At 46.7% G+C, this 26,400-nt stretch overlaps 8 protein-coding genes across 8 annotated transcripts; 5 read left to right on the forward strand and 3 right to left on the reverse strand.

Moving 5' to 3' along the window:
• The first annotated feature begins 486 nt into the window (after positions 1 to 486).
• Positions 487 to 3,468, forward strand: F5B22DRAFT_454839 (polygalacturonase). The gene is made up of 7 exons (XM_047972002.1): positions 487 to 1,593; positions 1,747 to 1,961; positions 2,067 to 2,139; positions 2,235 to 2,519; positions 2,590 to 2,651; positions 2,741 to 2,842; positions 3,039 to 3,468. Exons 1-7 carry the CDS (start codon positions 1,137 to 1,139, stop codon positions 3,156 to 3,158), a joined length of 1,314 nt encoding a protein of 437 aa, XP_047826525.1. The 5' UTR covers positions 487 to 1,136; the 3' UTR covers positions 3,159 to 3,468.
• A 74-nt stretch (positions 3,469 to 3,542) lies between these two features.
• Positions 3,543 to 5,514, reverse strand: F5B22DRAFT_454847 (glycoside hydrolase family 76 protein). Its single transcript, XM_047972003.1, has 4 exons — positions 5,260 to 5,514; positions 4,688 to 5,167; positions 4,396 to 4,637; positions 3,543 to 4,341 (listed from the first exon to the last, which is right to left on the reverse strand). The coding sequence occupies exons 1-4, from the start codon at positions 5,333 to 5,335 to the stop codon at positions 3,778 to 3,780; spliced, it is 1,362 nt and encodes a 453-aa protein (XP_047826526.1). The 5' UTR covers positions 5,336 to 5,514; the 3' UTR covers positions 3,543 to 3,777.
• Positions 5,515 to 9,819: 4,305 nt separating this feature from the next.
• On the forward strand, positions 9,820 to 10,551 carry F5B22DRAFT_660364 (uncharacterized protein; the record flags this gene model as incomplete). The annotated part of the gene is made up of 1 exon (XM_047980274.1): positions 9,820 to 10,551. One exon carries the CDS (start codon positions 9,820 to 9,822, stop codon positions 10,549 to 10,551), a length of 732 nt encoding a protein of 243 aa, XP_047826527.1.
• A 2,597-nt stretch (positions 10,552 to 13,148) lies between these two features.
• Positions 13,149 to 14,610, forward strand: F5B22DRAFT_650849 (uncharacterized protein; the record flags this gene model as incomplete). The annotated part of the gene is made up of 3 exons (XM_047979373.1): positions 13,149 to 13,362; positions 13,457 to 14,349; positions 14,425 to 14,610. 3 exons carry the CDS (start codon positions 13,149 to 13,151, stop codon positions 14,608 to 14,610), a joined length of 1,293 nt encoding a protein of 430 aa, XP_047826528.1.
• A 735-nt stretch (positions 14,611 to 15,345) lies between these two features.
• Positions 15,346 to 16,850, reverse strand: F5B22DRAFT_660367 (uncharacterized protein; the record flags this gene model as incomplete). Its single annotated transcript, XM_047980275.1, has 2 exons — positions 15,346 to 16,489; positions 16,580 to 16,850. 2 exons carry the CDS (start codon positions 16,848 to 16,850, stop codon positions 15,540 to 15,542), a joined length of 1,221 nt encoding a protein of 406 aa, XP_047826529.1. The 3' UTR covers positions 15,346 to 15,539.
• A 622-nt stretch (positions 16,851 to 17,472) lies between these two features.
• Positions 17,473 to 18,531, forward strand: F5B22DRAFT_660372 (casein kinase I isoform delta; the record flags this gene model as incomplete). The annotated part of the gene is made up of 2 exons (XM_047980276.1): positions 17,473 to 17,941; positions 17,994 to 18,531. The coding sequence occupies 2 exons, from the start codon at positions 17,473 to 17,475 to the stop codon at positions 18,341 to 18,343; spliced, it is 819 nt and encodes a 272-aa protein (XP_047826530.1). The 3' UTR covers positions 18,344 to 18,531.
• Positions 18,532 to 21,058: 2,527 nt separating this feature from the next.
• F5B22DRAFT_660374 (P-loop containing nucleoside triphosphate hydrolase protein) lies at positions 21,059 to 23,922 on the reverse strand (the record flags this gene model as incomplete). Its single annotated transcript, XM_047980277.1, has 3 exons — positions 21,059 to 23,660; positions 23,716 to 23,742; positions 23,820 to 23,922. The coding sequence occupies 3 exons, from the start codon at positions 23,920 to 23,922 to the stop codon at positions 21,481 to 21,483; spliced, it is 2,310 nt and encodes a 769-aa protein (XP_047826531.1). The 3' UTR covers positions 21,059 to 21,480.
• A 233-nt stretch (positions 23,923 to 24,155) lies between these two features.
• On the forward strand, positions 24,156 to 25,241 carry F5B22DRAFT_454949 (uncharacterized protein). Its single transcript, XM_047972004.1, has 2 exons — positions 24,156 to 24,682; positions 24,742 to 25,241. Exons 1-2 carry the CDS (start codon positions 24,246 to 24,248, stop codon positions 25,145 to 25,147), a joined length of 843 nt encoding a protein of 280 aa, XP_047826532.1. The 5' UTR covers positions 24,156 to 24,245; the 3' UTR covers positions 25,148 to 25,241.
• The last annotated feature ends 1,159 nt before the right edge of the window (positions 25,242 to 26,400 follow it).

Raw genomic sequence — 26,400 nt, forward strand, 5'->3', positions numbered from 1 at the left:
ATCCCGGCCTAATGATAAGTACCTCTGAGGAGGGTTCTTGAGGATAGCTATGCCTACTCGCTAACAGGGCCGTCATGCGTGCAGAAACACCAGGTTTTTGTTGGCATCAAACAGTCAGAATTAAAAGCGAGGTTAAATCTACAATTGTTTCTCATTTCATGAATAGTTGTCAAGTTGTTATAAGTATATATTAACTATAATATACGAATCATACTAGGGCTTGGCGGATAGATAGTAGCTTCTTCATGGTTTCAGGGACAGTCAACAATAGACTTATATCAAAATAATAAGACCTTATACCTAAGTACCCGATACGACCGAATCTCTTTCTACGGTGTCAGAAGTTGATGTCCCCGGAGTGAAAGCTGGGTAGTATGTAGGTAGCACCTAGGTAGCAGATAGATAGAATGTAGGGGTGAGGGCTCAATAATATTGTTTCCTGCCTTTTCTCATACTAGAAGGTGGCTTTCTCCTCCTTATATAGTTGGCTATTAAACTATCTTCACTCCTTCGACGTAACTTCTGACCTACTGCTTCTTTGCCCGTAACATATGGCGTCTTCGGGATCAAAGCGGCTCGGCTTGACAATATTAAACTCAAGGCAAATGGTTTATATCTGCGATTCGAACCGGTCCATTCAAGGTATCTAAACCAGCAGGCTTAGGGTCGTTTCTGGGGGACAGACGGTATTCTTTTGGTGGAGTTGTCTGTGACTGGTCGGGGCTGGCGCCTCCGGTTGGAGCTTGGGGGCGGTATAGGTTGAGACTTGCCTGTTCAGCTACAACTTACAGCTGAAATCCTGTCTATCGATCGCAAGATGCATCATTCGTCTGAGGATTAAGAAACCGATGGGTACCCCGCTTTCCCACATGGAAGTAGGGTGAGAGCCACGTCTGGTTCCCTTTTGGATTGACTGGCCAATTTAAAAGATGAGTGGTGGGAAATCAGCCAGCGATAGTTCTCCCCACGCGACCGCCAAGATCAGTCATCTTCAGAGGTCTCATTGAACATGGTTAGGTTTCAAGAGCACTGTGGAAAACTACAAACCAAATTCCTATTTCAGTCTTCAGGACGTAGAATGATGACCGTCGCATAGGGTTGGCTAATAGTAGAACTTGGGTTCTAATTCATCCAAGATGCAGCGCCATCTACTCTCTACCTTTCTCGTGACGACGCTAGCAACAGCTGCGCCAACAACATTCTCCCTTCCTCCCCTCCCAACATTAACCGTGGGCCCCAAAACACCATCCAATCCTTTCCCCGTAAGCGCAGCTCGCGATCCGTCGAAAGTATGCGTTGTAGATCCTGAAGTCGCAGACGCCGGGCCAGCGCTCATTTCCGCGGCGCAAGAATGTAATCACGGAGGCACGGTAGTCTTACTGCCGGATACGGCGTATACTATTGCGTCGCCAACAGATTTAACGTTTCTAGAGAGCATTGACATCTTGATCCTTGGAACGGTCGTTTTCAAAGACGATGTGGAATACTGGCAGACGACGGCTTTTGGCTATGCTTATCAAAACATCCATCTCTTCTGGAAGTTTGGCGGGCGCGATGTTAATATCTATGGCTTGGGAATTGGACTTTTAGATGGTTTGTACCGCTTTCGCAACTTATTGGTGTCTAATCTTCAGTTGAGCACTCTAAGCTGAGGGGTTTTGTGAGGCGAGGAGCAACTTTGACGAGGAGAAATAAGCATTTAAAGTGCAAACAAATGAGGAATGACAGTCTAACTCTGCGAGTTAGGTCTCGGTCAGACATGGTGGACGGCAAAGCGAAGCAACGAGACAGTGTATAGGCCCATCATCTTCGCTACGGACGGACTCGTCGGTGGTTCGGTCTCGGGACTTAATATGAAGAATTCACCAAATTGGTTCAATGTCATCATGAATTCGAGTGATGTCTTGATTACAGACATCAACATTTGGAATGAAGTTACGAACTCGAGTTCTCCTCCAGCCGTGAGTCTCTTACACCATTGATTCGTCCTCATGAAGCACGTGCACCCAAGAGATTACGATAAACACGTTTCTTTGGTGTCGGCTGACAGATAAGCGAGCGATCAGAATACAGATGGATGGGACACATATCGAAGCACCAACATCGTAATACAAAATTCGACGATCGATAACTATGACGGTAAGAGAACCAAACAAATGGACCTCATTCTTCCCTCTTCTCTCAAATCCTATCCCAATTCAATTTCCCGTGTTCTAATTGACCTGACAAACAAGACTGCGTATCCTTCAAGCCAAACTCAACCAACATCATCATCCAAAACCTCCAATGCAACGGATCCCACGGGATTTCCGTCGGCAGTCTAGGTCAATACCAAGGCGAATACGACATAGTAGAAGACATATACGTCTACAACATCTCCATGAGCAACGCATCAGACGGCGCAAGAATCAAGATCTGGCCAGGCGTGCCGCCGAATACAACGGGATCGAATTCTGGCGGCGGAGCGGGATACGTGCGCAATGTCACGTATGAGTTATTCTACAATCAGAACAATGACTGTTCGTTCCTCTCTTCTTATACTATGTGCGTGATGCACTGCAGCTACTGTGCTGATAGTTGATAATATAGGGGCTATAGAATTGACGCAATGCTACTTCGCTGAAAGCAAGGAAGCATGTGCTATGTATCCAGTATGTCGCGAGTCCCTCCTCACCCCCTTATTCAACCAACTGTTCATAGCTACCCTTATATTTTCCCCAGAAACTAACATAATTAAAAGGCCGTACTACAAGTAGAAGATATATTCTTCAAAGATTTCTACGGGACGACATCGGCCAAGCACGACCCGCAAGTCGGCAGCCTCGTATGCAGCGATCCTAGTGTAAGTCATCTCGCTCCAGCCCCTTTCTTCCCCTCTTCAACCGATTCCATACCTATCACAACATAACATACCCAAACTCAACGAATTATCCCATGAGTACATGATGTCTCTATTTCTCTCTCTATTTTTTTTTTAAAAAAAAAAGAAAAAGAAAAAAAGAAAGAGAGAAAAGAAAATTGATTAGTACGGAAAACAGGTATGCAAAAACATCCGCGCCTCCAACATCGCCATCATCCCACCGAGCGGGAAGACAGCAGAATGGATATGCACGAACATGGACAAAGGGCTACTAGACATCAACTGCGTAGCCGGATAATGAAACTAAAGCTACATTCACTTCTATTACTACGTATTGCATTCCTCTTTAGCGATCTACTTATTTATCTATTCATCTATCTATCTATCTACTTACCTGGTGAAAATTGCTGTATGATAGTCAGGAGGATTGCGAGGGGAAAAGTATAATAAATACTTAATAAGCAATTTTGATACCGGTACTCCTGTGCAGTCTGAGTTAGAGTGTAGATTGACTCCGGCCCCTAATTAGTTGGAGCCTTTTCAAACAACCTTAGCAGTGCCATATGCTGAGTATTTCCTTGTATCATATGTTATTACTACTAGTCTTGTATTAGATGAAGAGCTCACAACAATGGCCTTCCAATATCCTCTTCGTACATTAAATTTCCCTGTCATAAGCCGTATCTCTCCTAGGATGCCACGCAAGGTACTTATGTATCACATCCAATCAAATCCCAAGCACCCCCCAATGATCCCAAACCATCAATATGCATGAATAACCCGTATCGCACCCAAACGCCTCCTGCAACTCATTAAAAAGGGGTATTGCTGAGTAACGTAATTAATCTTGCTGTAAAACGAAAACGAAACCGGCGGCTCCTATGAGGGGAACTCCGACAGTGGCGGGGATTTTCATTTCATTTCCCTATACCCATCCAGCCAAAGGCAGCGGCGGCAGTCAGCACTACCACGGCCGTCAAGACACCGGCGCCCGCTCGATCGCCCGTGGTAACCGGCGGAAGGTTGTCGCCAGCGATCGAGCCACTTCCTATGCCGGCGTTTGGGTCCCCCACGCTGGTACCCCCGTCTGAACTCGTGACTGGCTTTTTCGATTGGTTGATTAAGAGTGAAGAGACGGCGGCTAATGCATCCATCGTCTGCCCGGCGCCCGTGCTTCCGTCGAATTTGCCACTAGACCATGCGAAGCCACACGTTCGGCCGTCATTCCCGCCTGTGCATTGGTTGACGGCGGCTTGGGCCGACTTCCGAAGAACGGGAAGGATCTTGTCGGCGGTAAAGGGGGCAATTTGAGTTGCTGTTGACATCCAGCGGTGGAGGTAGCCTTTGAAGCTCAACATATCGGTAGTACATGTCATGACTCCTTCGCAGGCTATCTCGTAGGCCGTGTCATTAGGGAAGAAGACCTTCAAGGTGGCGTCTACCAAACCATCTAGCCGATCTTTCCATTTTTGATCCTCGGTCTAAGTGCATATAGGTGAGAAGATGTTCAAAAGGGAGGTCGTCTGGAAACTTACATAATTATACATATAGGCGGCCCCGAGTAGGAAGACACCGTTATTATAGGAAAATTGAGCGCGGTTGATGTCTGTGCAATTTGTTTGAACGTGCGCGCCGTCGAAAATGTTGTAATCTTTATCCATGAAGCCAACACTGACAACCCAATTCCAGGCATCCTCAGCCACCTCGGCATAAGTGTGGTTGTTCGTGTATCGTGCGAGTCGAGCACCAAGGTTGAAGAAAATGCCATTTGCGATGCCTTTCCCTTGGTTAGTAATGTGTTCGCTGTCTATATCATCACGTTCTTACTGTTCTTGTAGTCGTATCCATTGTTGGCAAATGGAATTTGCCATCGCAGACCACCACCACAGGTCGCATCGTGACGATCGGGATCGGCTTGAGTGTTCCAGACGGCTTGCGCCAAAGCCAGCCATTGCGGCTGATCCGAGGGCGGATTGGGGAAGTTCTCCTCGGCGGCCAGCATCGCGGACATGCCCCAAAACCCTTGGTCATCGTTTCCCAAGGAGGCGGTGACGTTTGGCGGCATGTAGTTGCGGTTAGGGCCGACCTGCCACAGCATGGCTTCGGTGGTCACGTTGTTATAGGTATCATCACCGGTAAGATGCCAATAGTCGATCATAGTCCCCCATAACGCACCACCTTCCCACCAATAGTAATCGCCGGCGGGGGGAGGTCCGGGCAAGATGCCTGGTGTTTGACCGGACTCATTGCCGTGGTAGTATGACATCAGATCATAAGCGAGGGTCTTCGCGGAGGAAAGGATGTCGTCTGTAAGAGGAACAATGTGTTAGCGAGAGGTTAGAACAGAGAGGGATGAAGCCAAAGAAGAGCGATGGATGCAGGGGTCACATTATACATACCATTACTCTCAATCTTGTAGAATTGGGCAGATGTCAAATGTGCTGACAGAAGCAGACAGAGCACTATGGACGCCATGGCTTCAGAATGCGGGAAAATGGCCCCAGGTGCAAGGTGGGCGGCGCAAGCGTCAGGCGCCGACGTGACTGTCACAGAGTGCGCGTAAACGAATGGCGATGAAGTGTTGACTTCTTTGACGAAGGGAAGGGAAGGGAATGGAAAGGGAAGCGAGCGTGTTCAGCGTTGATCGATTTCCGCTATCCAGCAGCATCGATGATGATGATGATGATTCGGGTTGGAGGAAGGGAAGAAGGGAAGTATGGAAGACTGGAAGAAGGGAGGGGCCATTGTATCTCGAGGTCTTTCTGTGTTGGTGTGTGTATCTGTAAGTAGGTAGGTACGTAAGTATGAGCGCTATCACCTGCCCCGAGATAAGATGCGACAGGCCATGACTGGCAAGTCGCTACATCGCTACCGTATATTGATACGTTGCCATGTCGCTATACCTACCTACTATACAGTCTATACCATACTATACTATATCTACTATACCTTGTAGGTATCATTCGATGCTAATGCCACATGCATGTTGGCGATAGTCATGGCAGTTCATGGGGTGGAGATCAGCATGGCTAAGCTTCTTACAGGGGGGTCTGCACAGGGGGTCCAGACCACTACTAGTACAGCTTAGGTCAGAAGCTAGGTAGGTCACTATTCCCCAGCACAGACCCACGATCCCCAGAGCTGGTCGGGTTCTTCCAGATATAGACACTACCTACGCTTACTTAGTAGACTTGGCGGCAGATGACGCAAGACTATATCACTCTGACTGTCTTTGGATCCTGCTGGAATAGAAGAATGGATTGATCTGGGCATTGGCCATGGTGGAAAAACAAGCTTTCTTGTGCTTCATAGTCGCATCGAGCTCAGTAGCTAAATTTAACCTTACCTACATACCTATAGGACACGTATATGCCTGTACAAATACCAAATACCGCTGCAGTTGAACAGATAGGGATTCATCATCACACTGCCGTTTTTACGAAAATTTGACCTCTTCATTTTCCACCTGAACTTGATAGATACTTTTGGGGATTCTCGTGGGTATAGTTTTACCTCGACATAGCTGCACTGGCGATTAAACAACCTCTAGCATAACATGTGAAAAGCATGCTGCATTGTATCCAGAGTGCTTGGCATTTAACTGATAGCTACGTGTATACATATATGTATACGTTCCTAGGTAGATGAGAATCCTGTCGTTACTACCTGTGCATTTGGTATCCTTTATTAGAATGAGACTAATTCTGCGTTCGATTCTTTTTTTTTTTTTTTTGCTAAATCTGCAGTTCCGATTGAGTGCAAAGTGCTAGCATTTGATTTTCATCTTCCCCATACGCAGCTTCGGGTAGCAAATATACATCAGGCTTGGCACGATAGGCCAATACTAAGGGTGATGGATATATATGACCTCAATCTCCGTACAGTATGCCACTAATGTCTACTGGCACGCTATGTGACCGCTGCCTATACTGTACCCATGTAGGCATTTTCTCTAGAGGATTGTGAGAGGAAAAAGGTTAAGAAAGTGCTAAGTTAGCTGAGTTGTTGCCTTTAGACTTCTTTCACAGTTGTTAATAGCAGAAGTGGTGAATGTGAAGGCACTGAAAAAGCGCATAGGTAGGAGGTCCGTCGCTAAGTATCTAGAGATTACAAACGCTGAGCAATAATGGATGTAGTTTTGACGGGGAATCATATATAAATTGTTGTATTCGCAGCTAGTTCGCAGTTTATATTAGTCTGATAATTGCAGAACTAGCCTTGCTCCTTTATTAGGGCTTAGCCCCCATCTGTTTAACAAATCATCCAGAAGTTGAATAATGTTCCATCTATCCATCGGAGTCGATCGTGTGATGTCCAAATGCCCCAGTCCAAATATTCACTGGGCTCAAGGAAACTCTTGGCCGTGTTTCGATATCCGCGGGCTTGAAAGGCTCTCTGCCCGTCTTGGCCGCCTCGCTACAAGTAGGTATAATAGAGCATAGGATGCCGTCGAAACATACATTATTGCCCACACTTGCTGAGAATACGCGCCCGCGACGGCGAGTCTGGTCTGCAGCTGCAACTCCGGGCTGAGGTTGTTCATGTTATATGACTGAGTCACCTCGCGGATTTGATCCAGCGTTAAGAATTCGAGTGTGTTGTCCCTGATGAACTTGACTCTCAGGTTAAAGGTCAGAACTCTGGACATTATGCTGACGGCAAGATATGGTGTAAGTAGAGTATAAGCGATGATTGCCTACTGTAAATGGATTCTTTGGAGGCTCTGTGAAATGTGAATTATGGCAGCTATAATCTCGACCTCAGTCAGAAATTCATTCCTGCCCAACTCAGTTAATGAAAGATCGCTCGTTATCACATAGTTCCTTACCTACACGAGCAATTGAACGACGAATCTGTTCCTCACTAGTCTCCATGCATATAGTATTGACTGGATTATAGAGGTAGTCTTGCTCCGCAATGGACTATCACACTCCAGCAAGGTGGAATTGAACAGGAGATCACCCATTATCCATAGCCCTATACATAATGACCACATGAAGATGATTCCCATCGACTCTGGGTCCGGAACAAGCATAAAGATATGTGCGGCTAGCAACCCCGATGTGCAAAGCACGGCATACAGAGTGGGTTGGAAAAAGAGACTTCATTATAGTCGTCATGATTGTAATTAGTTAGTATATCAAGATGGGTTGAAATCAGGTAAGTGGCTTGTCTAAATAGCAAAGGCTTTTCATGGCTCTGCGGGGCTAGCTTAGGTTCATATATGTAGTTTCGTCCGCGAGACTGAGCTCCGATATTCGCTGATGTGTCTCAGAAATGCAAGAATTGAAATGCTTGTCGTGAGACATGACTAGTTCAGCCCGGGACATCCGCGTTAGCCCTGTGTACACAACTGGCCGATGTGTCGGGTCCCTTGCACGCTCTGATAGAGTTCTATTTAACAATGCATCTATATCAAATCAGAAATGTGCGGTTCTACCGCTCCGTATCCACTATTCTGCGAGGACAGTTATGAGACTGAGGTGGCCAGGTCCGAGACAAGTAGGATAAGCCTCCGCCAAGTTCGATATCTTTACAAAATTTTCGCTGACGCGCTGACGGGAACCTTTCTTGGCTCTGTCACATAGCTGGCGCAGCTAGTCTAGGCGTAAAGACAGGTCCACAATGTGGAGGGCTCTGAGTCATCGTGGTCAGAATGCTCTCTTACGAAGTCCATCAGCCTCATCCAAGACAAAATGGGCAAGGCAACTTCGACAGAAGTTTGTAGCCCGCGACCTGGGCAACTGTCTGCGTTCTAGATAGTATTAGATTAGGCCGCTAGTCATGTTGGGCTTCAGCGAAGCCTTGCTTTGCGTTCCAGAAGCATTGTCGAGATAGCTTGGGATGGATGATGATGGTATTGTTGTAACAGGGCCTTACATGATAAGTTAGTAAGTCTATCCTTAAATGCTAAAGACGAGAGCCGGTAGACAAACTGAAGGCTGCTACATGCATGCTTGTTACCCACCCACACCTCATATCGCCCAGTTGGCGATTGCAGATAGGGAATGTCATTGTCAAGGCCAATGGGATAGAAGAAGAGAAACAGACAGAAGCTGTTTGATTGGGCAGGGGCAATAATCGTTTAGTGTTAAGAACATTGGACGATCTACCTGAATGATCCAATTTTGAATTAGTCTTCCAGCTGAGTGGACCAATGTCCGAAATGCAGGAATCATGCACATGATGCGCTCTCTATGAATTCCTGCGGTTTCAGGTCTTAACTGACGTTTACTGACGTTCTGGGAGGGGGTTACATGACATGCCAACTCATGTTAACGCCTGTATCTGTTGCACATGATGCACTCGGCTGAAGTTCCATATCCCGCTTCCACTCACCGTAGAGCTGTAATAGGACGATCTGAAAATATCAAGAAGTCATGAGGAATGTCTAGCCTCGGAGCCTCTTTCTCGGAGCCGGTCAGCCGCCGAGGGCTGTAGATGTAGCTTCACCGGTCTTTTGTGATATGAGGAATGGCCGTATCGTAGATATCATAGGCGGCCTGATGAGGTCAGCTTTCAGGATATAACAACAACACTGGACATTACAAACTGGTAAAGACCATTTCCGAAGGACTGTGCTTGTTCCTCACGGTCTTCACGCCTTCTCTTCGAATAAGGAAATCTTCGTTTAGTACTAAAGTCTCTTTGGAGTTACTTTCCTCCTATATTACGTCCTTATCCATGGTCCTACTAAGGGGATATCTCGTCTCTAAAACTATTTATCGAAACGTGGCTTTGGTTCACTTAGAGAGTACGCACTTGGTTTGATTCTTCTGGTATGATTCATCTATTCATAAGAGTGTGCAATCTTCGCTTGTTATTTCAACAATGTCATGTTACGTAGAACCGTCGTTAACAAAAACCGGTAGCCCTCCCCGCACCCACCCGTCGCACGCGAATCTGCGGATGTTTCCGCCCCGCTCCCGCTCCGAATACCCACGTGGTACCAAGGAACAATGCGTCCCAACCGCAAGTTGAATTCCGTGCCCTCGGAAAGGATCAACCAAAATGATATCACATTCGGTGATTACTCAAATGACTGGGAATCCTTAGCGAACGATGACTTGACGGTCGTGTCTATTCCCATGACTGATAACGTCCCCTACGCCACTAGTAGCATGGACGTCAGCCATGTCCGATCCCAATATCAGGATTTGCCAGTGGGACAGGCTCGTGACGTAACATTCCATCAACACTTCAATTCCGTGGGTTGCAGCCCTGTGATGCGGACTCGTCAATTGATGAACGTCTTGACTTTTGATTCCCGGAACGTTTTCCCATTTGCCTCGTGCGGCACGAATGATGCAGGGTTTCCAGGCGGCCCGGAAAGCATGATCCCTGCCGTGCCGTCCCCCCCGGCTACGGGATTGCCGTCACAAACTATCACAAGTGCAATTCACACACGTCCATGGCCATGCAGTACCTGTCAAAATGCAGTCTCCTTCACCCTGGAGAAAGACTTAAAGCGGCACATGAGCACTGTACATGCGACAGGGCATGAGAGTGCTTACTATTGCCAATGCGGGAAACGTTGCATACGCAAAGACAATCATCTCCGGCATGTTCATACCTGCAAGAAGAATGACCCCGGTCTTCCCCACTACACTTGCAAGTGCAAGATGAACTACTTGGATAAGCGAATGTATGTTGACCATGTCCGTCTTAACACTTGTGAGAAGGCGACGTAGGGCGCAATGATTGAGCTTGACCTCACTCACGATTGGCACGAGATATACACAGATCCCATCGCGTGGAGTAAGACTTGGGACTTGAATTCTCATACATAGTTCTCTTACGTTCTTCTTTTTCTTCGAATGTTTCTCCAGCTACACTAATTCTTCGTATGAGTACATGCAGCATAAATCCAGATAGAATATAGAAATTATTCCCGCATTGTTACATCTTAGATAGTCGTTTTAGTATGACTGAGCTGTTAGAGTTGCTCATGCGAACTTCGTCTAGACTTATCATAGATGTGCCTTCAGGGCATATGAAGGCAAGCCTCTCCTGTCGAAGAAATGCTTGGCATATCAGCTGCATTTATGTAACAGAAATCTTCCCATTAGAATATGAAGCTGCAGGATCAGCTTTCTTCTGGTTATTCTCCAATCAACGGTGTACATGACGTCCTTTAGATAAGGGAAAAGTAATCAAGACGTACCACTATTGCATACAGTAACACTGATTGTTTGTGCAGGACATGTAAGCCAACGTTACCTCGCGGGACATTTTCGGAACATCGGCTCTGGTGTCGTCAAACCGAGGCGGACTGATCTCTTAACATGGCAAAAGGCTCGTGCAATTATTACGAAAGACTTCTAGCTCACTAAGTAGACTTTCAAAGGGCCTTATATACACACATGGGAACACAATGACGGTGACGGGCTACAAGTCTTAATATTTTCCACCGGCTATAAGCGCTGGCGCATTGCGAAACCCCTTGTAACCCCTCCATGGACATACCTCTACTTAGATATCCGGTGAGAACATCCCGCCAAGAACTTACCCAATTAAACCAACTAGATAGATATCCAAAGAGCTTCATACATGGACACCACCACCTTCTCTGCGGACAAACTTGAATTAGGATATTGTCAACACTCAGTCGTTCCATGTAAATGGCCAAATGTCGAGAGGAGACACATTGTGGAGCTTTCTAGCGTGCCTAGAGCCCAGTTGTCGAAACTAGATTGAATTGTGACGACGAATCGCATCCATTTTAGGCAACTTCGAGGGTGGCGCGCACCAATTGAAATACACCAAGAATTGAGGCCTTTGAGGCCCCTGCGAGGCCGCTGTGAGGCCACCTTTTAACGATAAAGTGACCAATTACCAATCCTAATAGGTTGAAGTGAATAAGGAGACAGTAAGTGACCCTGACCGGATAGCGTCTGCGTCTAAATTCCGACAATGCCGGCTTCAGGATCCATCTGTCTATCATTTGTTAGGATGATCTATACATTGTATACTACCAAAGATTGCATGGCATGCGATGTAGCCTTATGACGCAATATGAACAGTTTCTAATCTCGATGAAAGCAATTAGTTCACGATCGAAAAGGTGCCGGGTTGGTCAATTCTCAATTGCTGGATACAAGGGCCACTGCTAGAAAGATGCTATTTTGGTGGTATATTGTATACGAACTGTATCTTTAGGTGGTGCCGCGTGAGGCAGCCCGACAACCGCAGAACTACAGAGTCGTGTGGGGTTGACTACAGAGACAGCTTCACTCGTATGAAGATGCACAATTAACTGGCTAGCATGGGGCATTGCTCGCTCTACGACCTGCACCAATGTTGGGCAATTACAGTGAGTATACCTTGATTATCATCAGCTAATCGAGCAACACGTAGGTTGTTTCTGTCCCAGACGTTGAGGCACACTTTTGATGAAATGCAAAAGTCAACGCTAATGCCACTTTGGCACTATCGCAATATTTCAGCAACTTTGACCGTACGTCCTAGCCGTCGAATCGGTTGATTCCTATGATGCTAGCTATGCGGGTATGTAATCCGGGTAAACTTGGCAGGAACGTCAGACCCTACCTATTGATAGGTATAGACGTTTCCTCTTTATCTGGGCATAGCAACTTGCAGCCTCCCATTGTCGAAAGAATCTGAACTCACGGTAGTAGAGAAGCCGCTGACTTTAGTATCTGTATTCCGAATAATTACACGTAGTAACAAGAAATGAGACATACTACACCCCTTTGAAGCCGAGCGGTCGAATATAGGTGTATGAGGTACTGGTACCTGATCTCCTTATGTAAGTCATATAAATCTCATGACACACTTGTGTGTAGACCAATAGTATACTCATTTGCCAACCATAATACTAACGACTTACCATTGATATATAGCCATATGAATGCTAATCGGTTCTGCCCTTGACGTCATTCTATTTCTACCCTACACTCAGAGTCGACTCCATAGGTAGACGTATTGAACATATTTCCAGCCGTGGCTTTGATGGGACAGCGATGTTAATCGAAGGCTACCTGCAGTGGATAAACCTGCGACTACTACGATTGCGTATCGGCTGTAGGCTACTGCAAGTGTCTTCTCTAATTCTGCTGCAAGACTGCCTGAAGACTGCTTTACATCCCTTGCTACTTCCATTCTAAGCCTTCCCTGGCAAACCTACGAACTTCTTAGTCGGCCATCTTCCTTACGAATTTTCTCACTATCTAGGTCACCTTACAAGTCAAGACTACTTTATCAGTCATCCATCTTACAGCATTCTCACCATTATTAGACTCTATTCTTCGCAAACAAACAAGTCAAAATGTCTCATGCAGAGCCTACCGGTACTTGTGAGAGGACTCTGGAACCTGTCTGGCTTCCATGCAAAGATCAGCCAATTGGGGGAACTTTGAGCCAAAGATTGCTCTACGCTACAAATAACAGCGATCGTGACTGGTTCCTGAGACTTGCAACCGCGATAATGGGACATGCTGCCCTCCAAGGCTATGCCCTGATGTTGTTTTATCTCTTTGTCCGTATATATATGCCTATGGACTTTACCTGCAGATTTAAGCATATTGCTGGTGACGAGGTTATGCGCGAAATTCTGGCTTCTATCAAGAAATTCAGTGGCCCTGGAGGTGGCAAGAGCTGGAAATGAAAAGATTGGAGCAGGACAGTCCCAATGGAAAGCCCCTGGATTGTATTCGCCCGCTGGCCTACTAGCCGTTTTGGTGCTTGACGATTCAAAGGAGGAAGAGTCGCACGACCTGAAAATGGTAATCAGCCAGCTGGAAAGCAACTGGATGCTCTCCCCACGCAATACGCTAAATGTGACACGGGGCTATTGGTGCGGCCTGAATTCACAGAATATCCACACAGTCTTCCACCCAGGGCAGGAGGGGACGATTGAGTCTCGTTCCAGTAGTAACTACGTGCCCCTTGCTAACTACACATCACTGTTTCACAATTTTATTGAATGCAGGAAGCAAATCAATAAATACTACTTGCAGCCCTGGGCACAAGGTATTTTCTTGTCACGCGACCCTGACCTTGAGGATCTGCCTGGCGCTAAGCCCCCAGATATGTCGGGTACGCAGGCTGGGATTGATGTGGAGCCTGGTAACAAGATCAACAACGACATTCTCAAGAACGGCAGCCGTGTTCTAGAACCCAGCTCGAGTGTTCATATAGAGTCGGCTACATTGAGATCAAACCCTTTAGGGGCGAAAAGAGACCCTATTGATAGCCTCGCCACAAAACGTCTCAGGCACATCACAAGTGCAGACTCTCGAGAGTCTACCGCCGAATTTCAAACAGGCCTAGTGATCAAAATGCGGGAACTTGGGGCCCGAAATAACCACCTCACTACTATGCTGAATGGTCCCACACCCGAGAACGCGGGAACCGAACTGCAGGATCCACCCCTACGGGGACTTAGAGGCCGACTTCACGACCTTAGAACTTCTGCACAGAATGATCGCAAATTCGTGAACGCGCAATTAGATTTGATTCAATCACAGGTACGGGAACTTCACGTCTAGATTACCGATCGGATTAAACACCTCAGTACTACACCGAATGACTCCACATGCGAGAATGCAGAAACCGAGCTGCAGAATTCAAATCTCTTCAGGCCGCTCGAGACGGACGACCAGACAGTCAAGCAAGGTTTTAAGCAAAGTTTGGAGAAGGTCAACAATGATATGCAAGAGAAGCCGAACGCCCATGACCTCGGACTCGAGCAGCAGCAAGACAGGCTACTACTCCTCTCGCGTCCGTGAAAAAAGGGGGTATCCTTGCGCAAAGTGTGATGGTGTCGAATGAATGTAGTTGCTACTACAACGAATAGAGCAGGGCAGTGAGTGAATGCGGTATAGGGCAGAGGTTAAGATTATCACGGCGGTGAGAATTCCAGCACCAACTCTGTCACTCGTGGTTATCGATGGGAGGTTGTTGTTGTTGTTGTTGTTGTTGTAGTTTTTAACGTCGTGAAGGGCAGTCTATCCGCCGCAACTCTGACCTCCCTTGGGGTACTAGGACGTAGTAAGCTCTAGCTAGGTTGGTTACATGAGGTTATTCCCATAAGGTTTTCTCCGTTAGGTCTTCCTTCTCCGGTTTCCCCTCCGCAATCCTTCCATCGTAGCTATGTTACTAGATTATACAAGGAGGATGAACAGCACCTATAGTTTGGCGTTCATTTTTATGGCTAAGAGTACTACGGAAGATAGTATGAAAAGGGTCCAGTCGAGACAGAGCTATGTTGTGATAACAAGGGACATTAAATCTGTTTGGCAGCAAAGTCTTGTGAGCTGGAGTACAGAGAATTCCCCTAGCCATCGCCGATACATGTTTGCCGCCAATAAGTATCGTATTAAATAATACTTGTAACTAGTTTTATAGCGTACACTAGTGATGTCAGGTGATATAGTCATATAGACCCCAAGGGTGGCTGTATTAGACCTACTGGCTATATAAAGGGGTGTTGGCCCCCCCCTTCGAGGGTTAGAGGGTTCAGGATTCAGTAAATATTGACGCCTATACTACCCCCTTCTACCTACCTACTTAACTGTGACTGACCTTCTATCCACTCTGGGACCAACCTGTCTGACAGGTGACACCAATGTGGCCGCATTCGCAGTTGCTGTTAGGCTCAACCGCGGACTCGCATCGATGGCAGTGCCAAATGAAAATTACAGTAATGAGACAACGGTCATGTGTCGCGTCTATTCCGTGCCGCTGTTTCATTTGCTCTTCGGATTGCCTCGTCTCTTTTTTGCTTTGCCCAGTCTCGTGCATTGCGATACGCACCCACTCCAATCCTAAAGTTATCAATATTACCAGTTATAGCATAGGCGTTGATCTGCATCATTGCATATTCGCGAGGCATCTCTAGGCTAGCTCGTGATAGTGGGTAAATAGCGTATATATTTAGATGGCCCTTTTGATATGTCGATGTTAACGTATATGCCTTGTTATTAGCGTCCCATTCCGGGTCGCTATATCTCTGGAGGCTATTCATGCCCCTTGCTCCTAGCGCGCCGTCGTAGCATGCTTGATGCTCAGCTACTTCTGGGGTTCCACCTGGGCCTTTTACATTCAGGAAAAAGTTGGGTACGATAGGGAGATCATGCTGCGTCGATGGCACAATGTGTTTATTTAGTTGTATTCGAACTTCTCGATCGAGCTGTTCAGGACGGGCGCCATAATAACGGTCGGGATTGCCAGGTACAAGTAAGCCACCCGTTGGATCCTCAAGGTTTGTAAATGGGACCTGCCCAGAAACGTAGCTGCTATCCATCACCTTACCTTCGATGATAGGTATGACGTCGGATATAACCTGCCACTCTTTACGCGCACGTGCATTTGCTCGTTTGAATTGTTCAAAATCCTCTCGGGTAAAGCGCGAAGGGGATAGAGAAGGCTGCGGTTTCACTATTGTTTGCATAATCTCTTCCAAGTTTTCAGGTGGAGGTAATACCTGCCCGCTAGGATATTCATAATTGTCGGGGTAAATTCCATGGTCGATAAGAAGCTGTTGAAAGGCCCGATCGTACGGGCTAGTTTTCTTAGTGCTCGTTGGTGGTACCGTAGGGGTGCTTTCCGAAGCGGAAGCCGAGGGACGTTTTTGACGGCCGAGATGGGATCGCCTATCGCCCATGCCTGAATCGAGCATAATGCTAGGCTTATAACGGCACTAGGCAACCAAGTATATCAGGCTTTGTAATTGGGGAAGCAGATAAAAGTTAAAACCTACTCCTCGTAAATGAGATAGATCGGGACCTCCTATTCTCGCAAAGCGTTTGATCCGTTCTCTTTCAGTTGGGCTATGCTCGTCGAGATGCTGCGCAGTGTTAGGTTGTGTACCAGGTTGGTGAGGCTTTCTTCTCTCCAGCTCTCGTAAGGCGTTTTTAGTTAGAGGAACCTCCGACAATTTATCCCAAAAGGCGGGTGGTAGTCGGGCCGGATAAGCAGGTTTCTCTTCCTTTCGTAAAGGTTGAGGATTATTTCTTAGCAGTAACATCTGGACTAATAATTGCCGGCGCTTGGCCAAGTTATTATAAGCAGAGATTTAACTAGTGTTTTAGAACTAATATTTGGTGAATGGTGATGTCTCAACTTATAAAAGTAGCTGTAAGCCCTGTTGTTTTTGTTCTGCTTTGTTTATTAGTCTTTTGTATTATTCATTAAGTATAGCCGTTCGCGTCATTTCTACTTAATTCCTGTTTTCCCTTTTACGACAGATATTTTAATTACAAAGAAAGCGAATCAAATCAAACAAATGCCTTAAAATCTAAAATGCGATTGTTTCTATAAACATATATATAAAATAAAAGGGTTTAAGCTAAATTTAAGCGCCTTACTGCCCAGTCATCTAATAGCAAAAAGAAAAATTAAATGCTTTACAACCCAGCCTTCGCCATTATCGGTAACTAGTAAATTATATAAAATGAAGGTAGATAACCTATTCTATACTTTCTACTATGTATACTTACCTTAAGCTTACCTAGGACATTATTATTGATAATAGATACCGTATTGATTACAAGATCGGTGAAGGAGGCTTTGGCAAGGTCTTCTCTGGTCCATCGCCCCAACTAATTTCCCAAATTTTAGTCCCAAGGCTGACTGTTAAAGGAACCGATATGCGCAATGGTAACAAGGTTGCAATCAAGCTCGGAGAAAACCGGGAAGACCCTAGAGCATTAAAGGGCGAGGAAGAAATATACCGAGAGCTAGCCGGAAAGGTTGGGGTTCCGTCGGTATATTGGTTTGAACAAGAGGTAGAATATAATGTGCTCGTGATGGAACTTTTAGGGCCGTCACTCGAGGACCTTTTCAACTATTGCAACAGAAGATTCTCGCTTAAAACCATTCTCCTGATCGCTGACCAAGCCATTCGCCGGATCGAGCACATCCACCGGCGCTACATTCATCGGGACATCAAGCCGGATAATTTCCTGCTAGGCACCGGCAGGCAGGGAAACATCTTGTATACCGTTGACTTTGGCGTGGCCAAAGAGTTCTCTGGTGAGGAGATGTACCTACGCCTCCGGGGCCTCCCGTTTGGCGGAACCAGTTGTTATGCCAGTATCAACAATCATAAAGGCCGCCGTAAGTACTCCAGAAGAATTCGATATAGCTATTTCTACTAATATAGCCAAAGACCAATCATGGGGAGACGACCTGGAATCCTTAGGATACATGTTTGTATACTTCGCTCGTGGGTCTCTACCGTGGCAAGGTTTAAAGGCTGCAACGGAGGAGGAAAAGCTTGAGCTCATAAAACAAAAGAAAATGAGTTTCTCGGGCGAAGAGCTTTGCCAAGACTTGCTGCCGACCGAGTTTGCTAAGTACATCAACTACACTCGATCGCTGGATCCTCGAGACAAGCCTAATTATCGGTATCTTCGTAACCTTTTTCACAATCACTTTAGGTCCAAGGGTTTCGAATATGATCACGTCTTCGACTGGACTATTAAAAGATTTTTTGAGCTCCATAGTGAGGGTGGCTAGCTAGCACTCTAAGGGGAGGTACCAGGGGTGAGCAGGGTCTGCTCTACCCCCTGAGAACCCGTCACACTGTTTACCACGACACACCTCAGGGGCACAGCAGGAGATGCTCTAATAACAATACAAAATAATACACCCTCAATTGACTGGCTGCCTCATTAAACTATGATTCCTGCGATCGCGATCATTCCATGATTTCCAAGTCTACTTTAAACCCATACCCGGTACAGATCATGTATACACAATCGAAACATATATTACCGAAGAGTATTTGTTCTAGCAGTTGGCCCTTCCTATAACCTATGAGCTTTATCTGACTCCTGAGCGAACGATCGAGCCGATTTATATCTTTAAATAGTCCATCCAAACACTTATAGTAGGAATGGGCGCTACTATCATCGGCCTCCTTCTCTCGTGAAGCCGTAAAAACATAATCCGGCAAACCCTCCGGCCCGGGCTGATTGCATATAAAAATGCCACGTCCAAGAAGCTGGTGATATCATGCGCATCCGAGGCACGGTTCTTATTATCTGGCCCGTTATAAAGTATATCCGCATTCAAGAGAAATAAAGCCAGGATGGCGAGGCTAACGCTGCGGCCCCTTTTCGCGAGCTCTCTGGTAGAGGCGAATGGGGTATTGACGGCAGTTTGCGATGATGGGAAGGCGATCCAACGGATCCTTCACCTGTCTCTTTTCGATGTCTGCAATAATAAAGGGGGACATGGACCTTGTTGCTAGATCACGGCCATAGACACCGGGCTTCTCTAAAAGAAGAGTAAATTTTCTCGCTCGCTCAAGCACAATCTCTTTTGCTTTGATCAGGCCATCAGGGGGGGTCGAACGATAAACAGAAGGCAGTTACGGCCTCATGGAACCTAGTCAAGTTAAGAACTATCGCTCCCAGGAGTTCGAGAATCTTGCACGCGCTCTCGCGCGGTAACTCGAGCGACAACTTGAATTCAGATCCGGATTTAACAACAAACCCCCCTTTCATAAGCCCTGCCAGCAACTTAAGTTCTGCGATCGACATGATGGGCTGGTACAGCAAGCTGACTGAATGACTGCTACGGCCGTAGACTAAATCCATCGTTTGGATTGCTATTGTCTTCTCCTCACCATCTTGCACAAGGCACTCCTAGTCGATCCAAAAATAACGTAGGTTGAAGGCCTGCATGAACTCTGCCGATTTTAGGTGTTGCATCTCAGTCTTCTGTATATCAAGTAGCAATGTGACGAGGGAGCAGTCGGAGCAGTCGGAGCAGACGTGATGCTTCGGCGAGTTGAGTATATGTTGTTGTCTTGCTGGGGAGCCGGAGTCTTTCTGACATGGCGTGCAATAGTGGCGAAAGCTAGACATATAGAGGTGCTAGTGTAAGGCGCCATCGCTTTAAAATTGTCGGTCGTAGCGCATAGAGCAGGGCATGTCTTACACGATTTTGTTACAGTGCGCTACGCTACTTATTCATTCCAGACAGGCTGATTGAAGCCTGGGACAAGACTGGCATCCTCCCTCCAGGCAGCAATACTACTACTGTACAAAATATATAGTGCATACTGTTCAAGAGATTGTTGGTTTCCTTTGCATCTTCACATGTGTGACTGGGTGACTGGCCTGGCAGGTAGGCCCACCCCTAAAACCAACACCTCCTCTCCCTAGGCTGACCTGCCTAACCTTGGCACTCGCCTCACTAACCTCACTAAACTTAGGCAGTCCAAGTCCCCTGAACCTTCCAAACCCATCCCCCACTTACCCCTATAAGGGGCTACCCACTAGCCACCAAAGCATCTACACTTCTACTTTAAGTTTGGTAGGGCTTGCACCTATTTGGAAGTACCCCCGGATTTTTGTAAATCGACTGGTCATTTGCAATTCAAAGACTCTATAGTCAAGGCTAGCGCATGACTTCTTCGATTTGCCTCATAGATTCCAGTCACCATTCTATATACTCGGTTTGATCTTGGCGTATATCCTTACCGTATTGCGGATAAACCTATTGGTAGAGCTTATGAATTATGAGGTTATATATACTGCGCATCGGCAGTCCTAACCCCCAACATCCGCCAACATTATCGAGACTCACATTCCGTACCAGGTTCACGACGATAAGGTCAGACTCAGAGTTGCGAGGACAAGTCATCGGTCTATATGAAAGCAGTGGAACGGTCACGTCCATATACCACCGCACCACGATCACAAAGAGGGGACTCCCCCCTCTTTCTCCTCTGAGCCATATATGGTCGGCGACTACTGGTCCCCGAGCAGGCCCCGAGCTCCAAACGTTCCGTTCGCACTAGATGATCTGCGTAAGTACAGGAGATCCTCATCGTCTAATGCAACAAGGGCAGATCTCGAGCTTAGGCGGAGGTTTCCAAAGGGTTGGGCCGCTCGCTTGAACCGGGTGACGTAAAGTTTCTGCTCTCTTAGACGCAGCTAATGCTGGGTCTACTCGTATGGGAGCTGTTCGGTGCGGAATGGCGGCCCTTCTGGTGTGCGGTATGGATTCGGACGAATTCAACAGTGGGTAATCTTGAGCTGTATCCAGACTACTGGGTACACTTTTGCTCTCAATAGGATAGTGGACTGGCCGCAACGCCAGTCTCAAAACTACATGCCTTGATTATGTGTTATACGCTGTAAGAATGGCCTTAATCAATACTCTCGTCCACATTTCGTATGGAGGACTCCAATTTCGGATGCCAGAACCTCCAGTCTTAAAGGCTTCCGTACCAACACTTCAACATTTTGTATGCAAAATCTAAACCGAATTCGCATCAGGTATAGTTATCACTCCTGAAATACTTGGCATTTACTTATTTCTTTTTGGAACTTACATGATTGTCGCACATAATTATTAGTAGAAACGACTTATTATCTGTTAAGCAGGCCCTCTCTTCACTAGCACAAATCAGTCTTGTATCATAGGAATTGAAATATATAGTAAGGAAAGACTAGTTTGGGTGCTAGAATAGTTCAACCCCCGCCCTCCTGGCCATCCTCCTAGACCTTCTGCCCAGGCCGCATGATTGTTGTTTCGTAAGACGACGGGTAACAAATGCCATAGGTAGTAGATCAATCGAAGCGTCTCTTGAACCGAGTAGCTATCCCCTGGAGCTTCGTTCGAAACATAGATCGAAAGTGCTACGCAGAAGCATTCGAATTTGTATGCTCTAGTTCCCACGTCTTCAAGGTTTCTGCACAGTCTAGATAATGCGGATGATGAGCCCCTAAAGTCCTTTGTGAAATCGACACACATTCTCGCATCAATTCAAGAGCTTCTGACCGTCGGCCTCGTCCATCCCATGTAATAGCCAGGTTATTCATACTAGTTAATGTATCAGGATGATCCGCCCCAAGTTTTCGCTTTTGGATTTCCAATACCTCTACCTCTAGCTTTTCTGCTTCCTCCCATCGGCCTTGGTTCCAGAATGTTGATGCCAGGTTATTCATACTAATTAATGTATTAGGATGATCCGCCCCAAGTTTTCGCTTTTCGATTTCCAATACCTCGACGTTTAGCTTTTCTGCTTCCTCCCATCGGCCTTGGTTCCAGAATGTTGATGCCAGGTTATTCATACTAATTAATGTATCAGGATGATCCGCCCCAAGTTTTCGCTTTTCGATTTCCAATACCTTTACCTGTAGCTTTTCTGCTTCCTCCCATCGGCCTTGGTTCCAGAATGTTGATGCCAGGTTACTCATACTAGTTAATGTATCAGGATGATCTGCCCCAAGTTTTCGCTTTCGGATTTCCAATACCTCTACCTCTAGCTTTTCTGCTTCCTCCCATCGGCCTTGGTTCCAGAATATCGATGCCAGGTTATTCATACTAGTTAATGTATCAGGATGATCCGCCCCAAAAATCTGCATCCTGACCTCGATCGCATCTTCTGCCATCTTGTGCGCCTCATGCCATTGGCCCATCTCCAAAAGATACCTCGAGGCCTCATGCAAGATGAAAGCCCACTCGAGTAATGACGCCTCGCTCTTAGGTCGTTGCGCTACCGCCGATTTGACGTGCGGTAGGAGCACCCGGCATTCTCCCCAGTTCTCGTATGCCCCTGTTGGAAAGTGTGCATAGAGTCGAGTAATAAACTCCGTCTTCCATCTATTCTGCTGCCCCTTGACTTCGAGCCATCTTCGTGTAGCGAGTTGTACCAATCTGTGCATTTCAAAGGTTGATCTGTCTTCAGTAATAGAAATGAACGAGTAATCGCGCAGAATCAAGATATCGTCGTTGAACTCGTTATTTTCGCTGGATTCCGATTCGGTTTCTTCATCAGGACATTCGCTATTATTTCTCGAGTTATCAATATCAGGATTTGATCGAATGGAGGAATCCTCCCTTGAAGCTCGCAAAAGACTCTCAGGAATGCCCTGGCGATCGCAGAAGCTCATAAGCGAAAGCAGATCGGATGCTGACGGTCGGATTTCACGGATATGGTTGAACGATACTTGCCATGTGATAATGATCGAATTCTTAGCTTCCCAATCCCTACGTAATTGTCCATCTTCGTAGTCGAGGAGGCTTGCTTGCTTCCGATCGCTCTGCTTAAATTTGACGAGATATTGTTGTATAGAGCAATGCGGGTCTCTCCGCAAGATGTAGGCTGTCGCTTGGACGATTGCCATGGGCATATATTCGAGCGTTTCGGTCAGACTTTTGATACTCTTGATGCTCTCCTGCGTGGCTAACTTTCTTAGTTTGTTTTGTGCGAGTGCTACTGCCTCTGCCTCACTCATAGGCTGGACCTCGACGATATTGTGTGATTCGACTAGTTTCAACGCCTCACGCTTGCTTCGGCTCGTGATGAGGATAGATCCATGTTGGCAATGAGGAAGATACGACGCGAGCGGCCGTGCCCTCTGACTGCCTGAGTCTTCCTGTTGCCCGTGTTTATGGTCGGACGGTCTGTCGACTAGGAAGCTGGCGTCATCGACATTATCGAGGATAAGAACCCACTTCTTACTCTTTTCGCTACGCAGCCAGTTATAGAGCAGTTCAAAGATGTTCTTTTCAGCACTCTTGCGTTCAGGCAGTTTGACGTAGTCTGCAATGTCTCGCAAACTCTGCTCGTAACGAGCGACGTTACTCGTGTGGACCCAGAGAACCCATGTGTCGGGTGATCGTTCTTGGATTTGGAAAGCGTATTCAATTGCAATCTGCGACTTGCCGACACCACCGAAGCCAACTAGCGCGGTTCGCGAAGCTGGCTTGCCTAAGGAGTGAAGTTGGTCGAGCACTGTGCCCCGCTGAACGAAGTCTTCGTCGCGATTGAAGGGTATGACAACTGTCGGCTTGGGTGGGGTTTCTGGACGTCCTGGATTAAACTAGTGTTAGCGTTGTTCGCAACCAACCTACTTATCCCTGCTTACCTTGAGCGGCGTAGTGATGATGGGTTGCTGTTTAAAACAGTCAGGATGATGGAGGCAAAGCTTCGACTAGTAGAGGAATGAAACCCGCGTGCTAAGCGACCTACAATTCATCGCAACATCTCCATGGGCAATACCCTGAAACGCTTGGCTACCATCGGTTACTGACGTATTACCGAACTGCTGTTGCACCCGTGCGGGTTCCGACATGGTGAAATGTTGACGAGTGGGCGCATAAGCAATCAGTCGTGTAGATGTTCGGAGTTTGAGCAATAAGTCTACGAATGAAGGCCGCCGAAGACACTGGATAAGTTTCATGGAAAATGAATGATCGCTTGGCTGACACGGCCATTTGGGGGCCATGCACGGTCAGCGGGCGGGGTAAGGACAGATTGGATTCTGAATAGACGCAGTTCCAAGTCACTTATGCTGGACTCTTGTCGTATCAGGTATAATAACACAGAGGACATTCTTACAATTGAGATAAAAGAGAACCTTACCCGCGCTTACCACTACGCATAACTGATAACGCCATGGATCCGCTAAGCATCACTGCAAGTGTGATCGCCGTTGCAGGGCTCGCGACGCAAAGCGCCAAGGCCATTTACAAGGTGATAGATGGCTTGGTAGAGGCACCACAAGCTATCAACCACTCGAAGACTCTCATCACAGGAACACAACACGCATTGGATACTCTTACAGGGGCGTTACAAACAAACCAAGATATGCAGGCCAGGTTTGGGCCTGTTCTGCAATCCACCAACCTCTATGAAACGTTGGCTTCTACCCAAGACCTATGCGAGAGATTCAATACAACAATTACAATGCACACGAGCCATTCGACAGAATCGAGATTCAGCACTCGAGATAGATTCCAACTATCCTTGAAAGAGTCACACATCGTTCGATTCAATGCTGAATTGGCTGCTTGTCAAAGAACAGTGTCTCTAGTTGTCGAGTCGATTACATTGTACGTTGTATTTGTTTTAAGTAGTGCTAGGTGGTACTGATAAAGTCTCTTGCTTGCAGGATTGTGTCTCATCGTACCTCGAACGACGTCCAACAATTAAGCGTACGGTTCCAAGCCCAAGAACAAGCTCTCTCTACTTTGGCTGCAGAACTATCCAAGAAGCCTATGACCCTAGAAGGCGATAATCCTGTACAAAGCACAATGGGCGGCAACGAGCAGGCGAGCCTCCAGTTATTTGCCATATTACTAAAAACTTGCGAGGCTGCTTTTCGAGCCACTCAAGCAAAGCGCACAGGTCAGACCTTTGGGGACATGCAAGTAGATCAGTCCGTTGCTATGCAAGGTATAGTTGGCGAAGCTCAGAGGAGAGTAGATCAGTCATTTGGCAAATTGTCAGTGCAGAATAACAGCAAGGCATTCCAAGGGCAGATGGATGCGAACTCTTTCTCCTGTATGTTTGGATAATGTGGGTTGGTCAAATGACTACATCGTTTTTTTAGCCAAGTGTAGTGTACTGGTATGAGGCGGGGAAAGTCTGGATTGACAAGGCTCATGACGACAAGGTGTGGGTGTTGTTAGAGTAGTAGTAGTAATTTCACCTAGGCTAGAGACTATTCACAAGCTTCCAGCGAGCCTCCCGTAGGGCATTGGGGATGTGTGGGACCCCGGCTTTACCAACTCGTTCTCCCTCCCCCGATGGCACCACCAGCGTCCAACATGTTTTGCCTTGTGGTATTCGTCGGGAGTCCGACTTTCCCACCAGTGTCTCGCCGCTAGTTGAGGGTGTTCCCGGTGTCTTTTACTTCCTTTCATCACTTGGGCGTGACTGCCATATTCTCTCCTATCTTCAACCAACCAGATCGTCTATGTCAACAACCTGATCTCTCTTCGTATAAGTTGCTGCAGGGCCACGGATTATCCCTAGATAGAAAGCTTTACTCTATAACGTTTCCAAGAATTCGGTAAAAATTAAAATGCAAGAATTTCAATTCCAAAAGATTTGTCGATATAATGCAAACGACCAATATAACGCGGGCGACGTAATTAAGCTATATATACATTACAGTTTAGTATCGTGTAAATACGTTATAGTTGATTAGATAAATAGACTCTGGCCGATTAGAGCGCTGTAGAGGAATTTAGGGTTCAGGGGTTACCGGAATAGAACTTCTCAAGCTTTACCTTCCCTCTCAAGAGAGTATACAGTTTAGGTAAAGCTTTTCAATAATATTCCCCTACATATTAACGGCGTAGTAACAGGGGGTTATCGGCAAAATGTTGTTCTTATTCACCCTTCAATCTTATCTTATGGTAGGACTGCTACGTAAGAACCCATGTGAATTGCCTCCGTTTTCCGTCGATTCCATACATCTTTCCAGATCCTCCCGAGCCCTTTACGGTAGGCGACGCCGTCTATCCACTCCACCCAGAGCACGTTGTAGAACTCGTAAGTCTTCAGTCCTTCGATCTCTGGCGACAGCCACCACTCGTCTGGGCTGTTGTCGTCATCTTCTGTCTCATCCTTAGTTATAATACCGCCCGAGATGGCAACAAACTCGCAGCGTTCGTCGGCATCTGTGGGGGCTACAAGAGTTTCGTTGGAGTACACTACCCCGGCCCAATTGTCAGAGGCATCTCGAATATTGTACAGCAGTGAGATAGGTGTCGCGCTGCTCATAGCCGCATCCAAAATGTTACCATCCCAGCTACCGTTCATA

This window comes from Xylaria bambusicola (genome assembly GCF_022495145.1).
Source record: "Xylaria bambusicola strain CBS 139988 unplaced genomic scaffold F5B22scaffold_59, whole genome shotgun sequence".
Lineage (NCBI taxonomy): Eukaryota > Fungi > Ascomycota > Sordariomycetes > Xylariales > Xylariaceae > Xylaria > Xylaria bambusicola.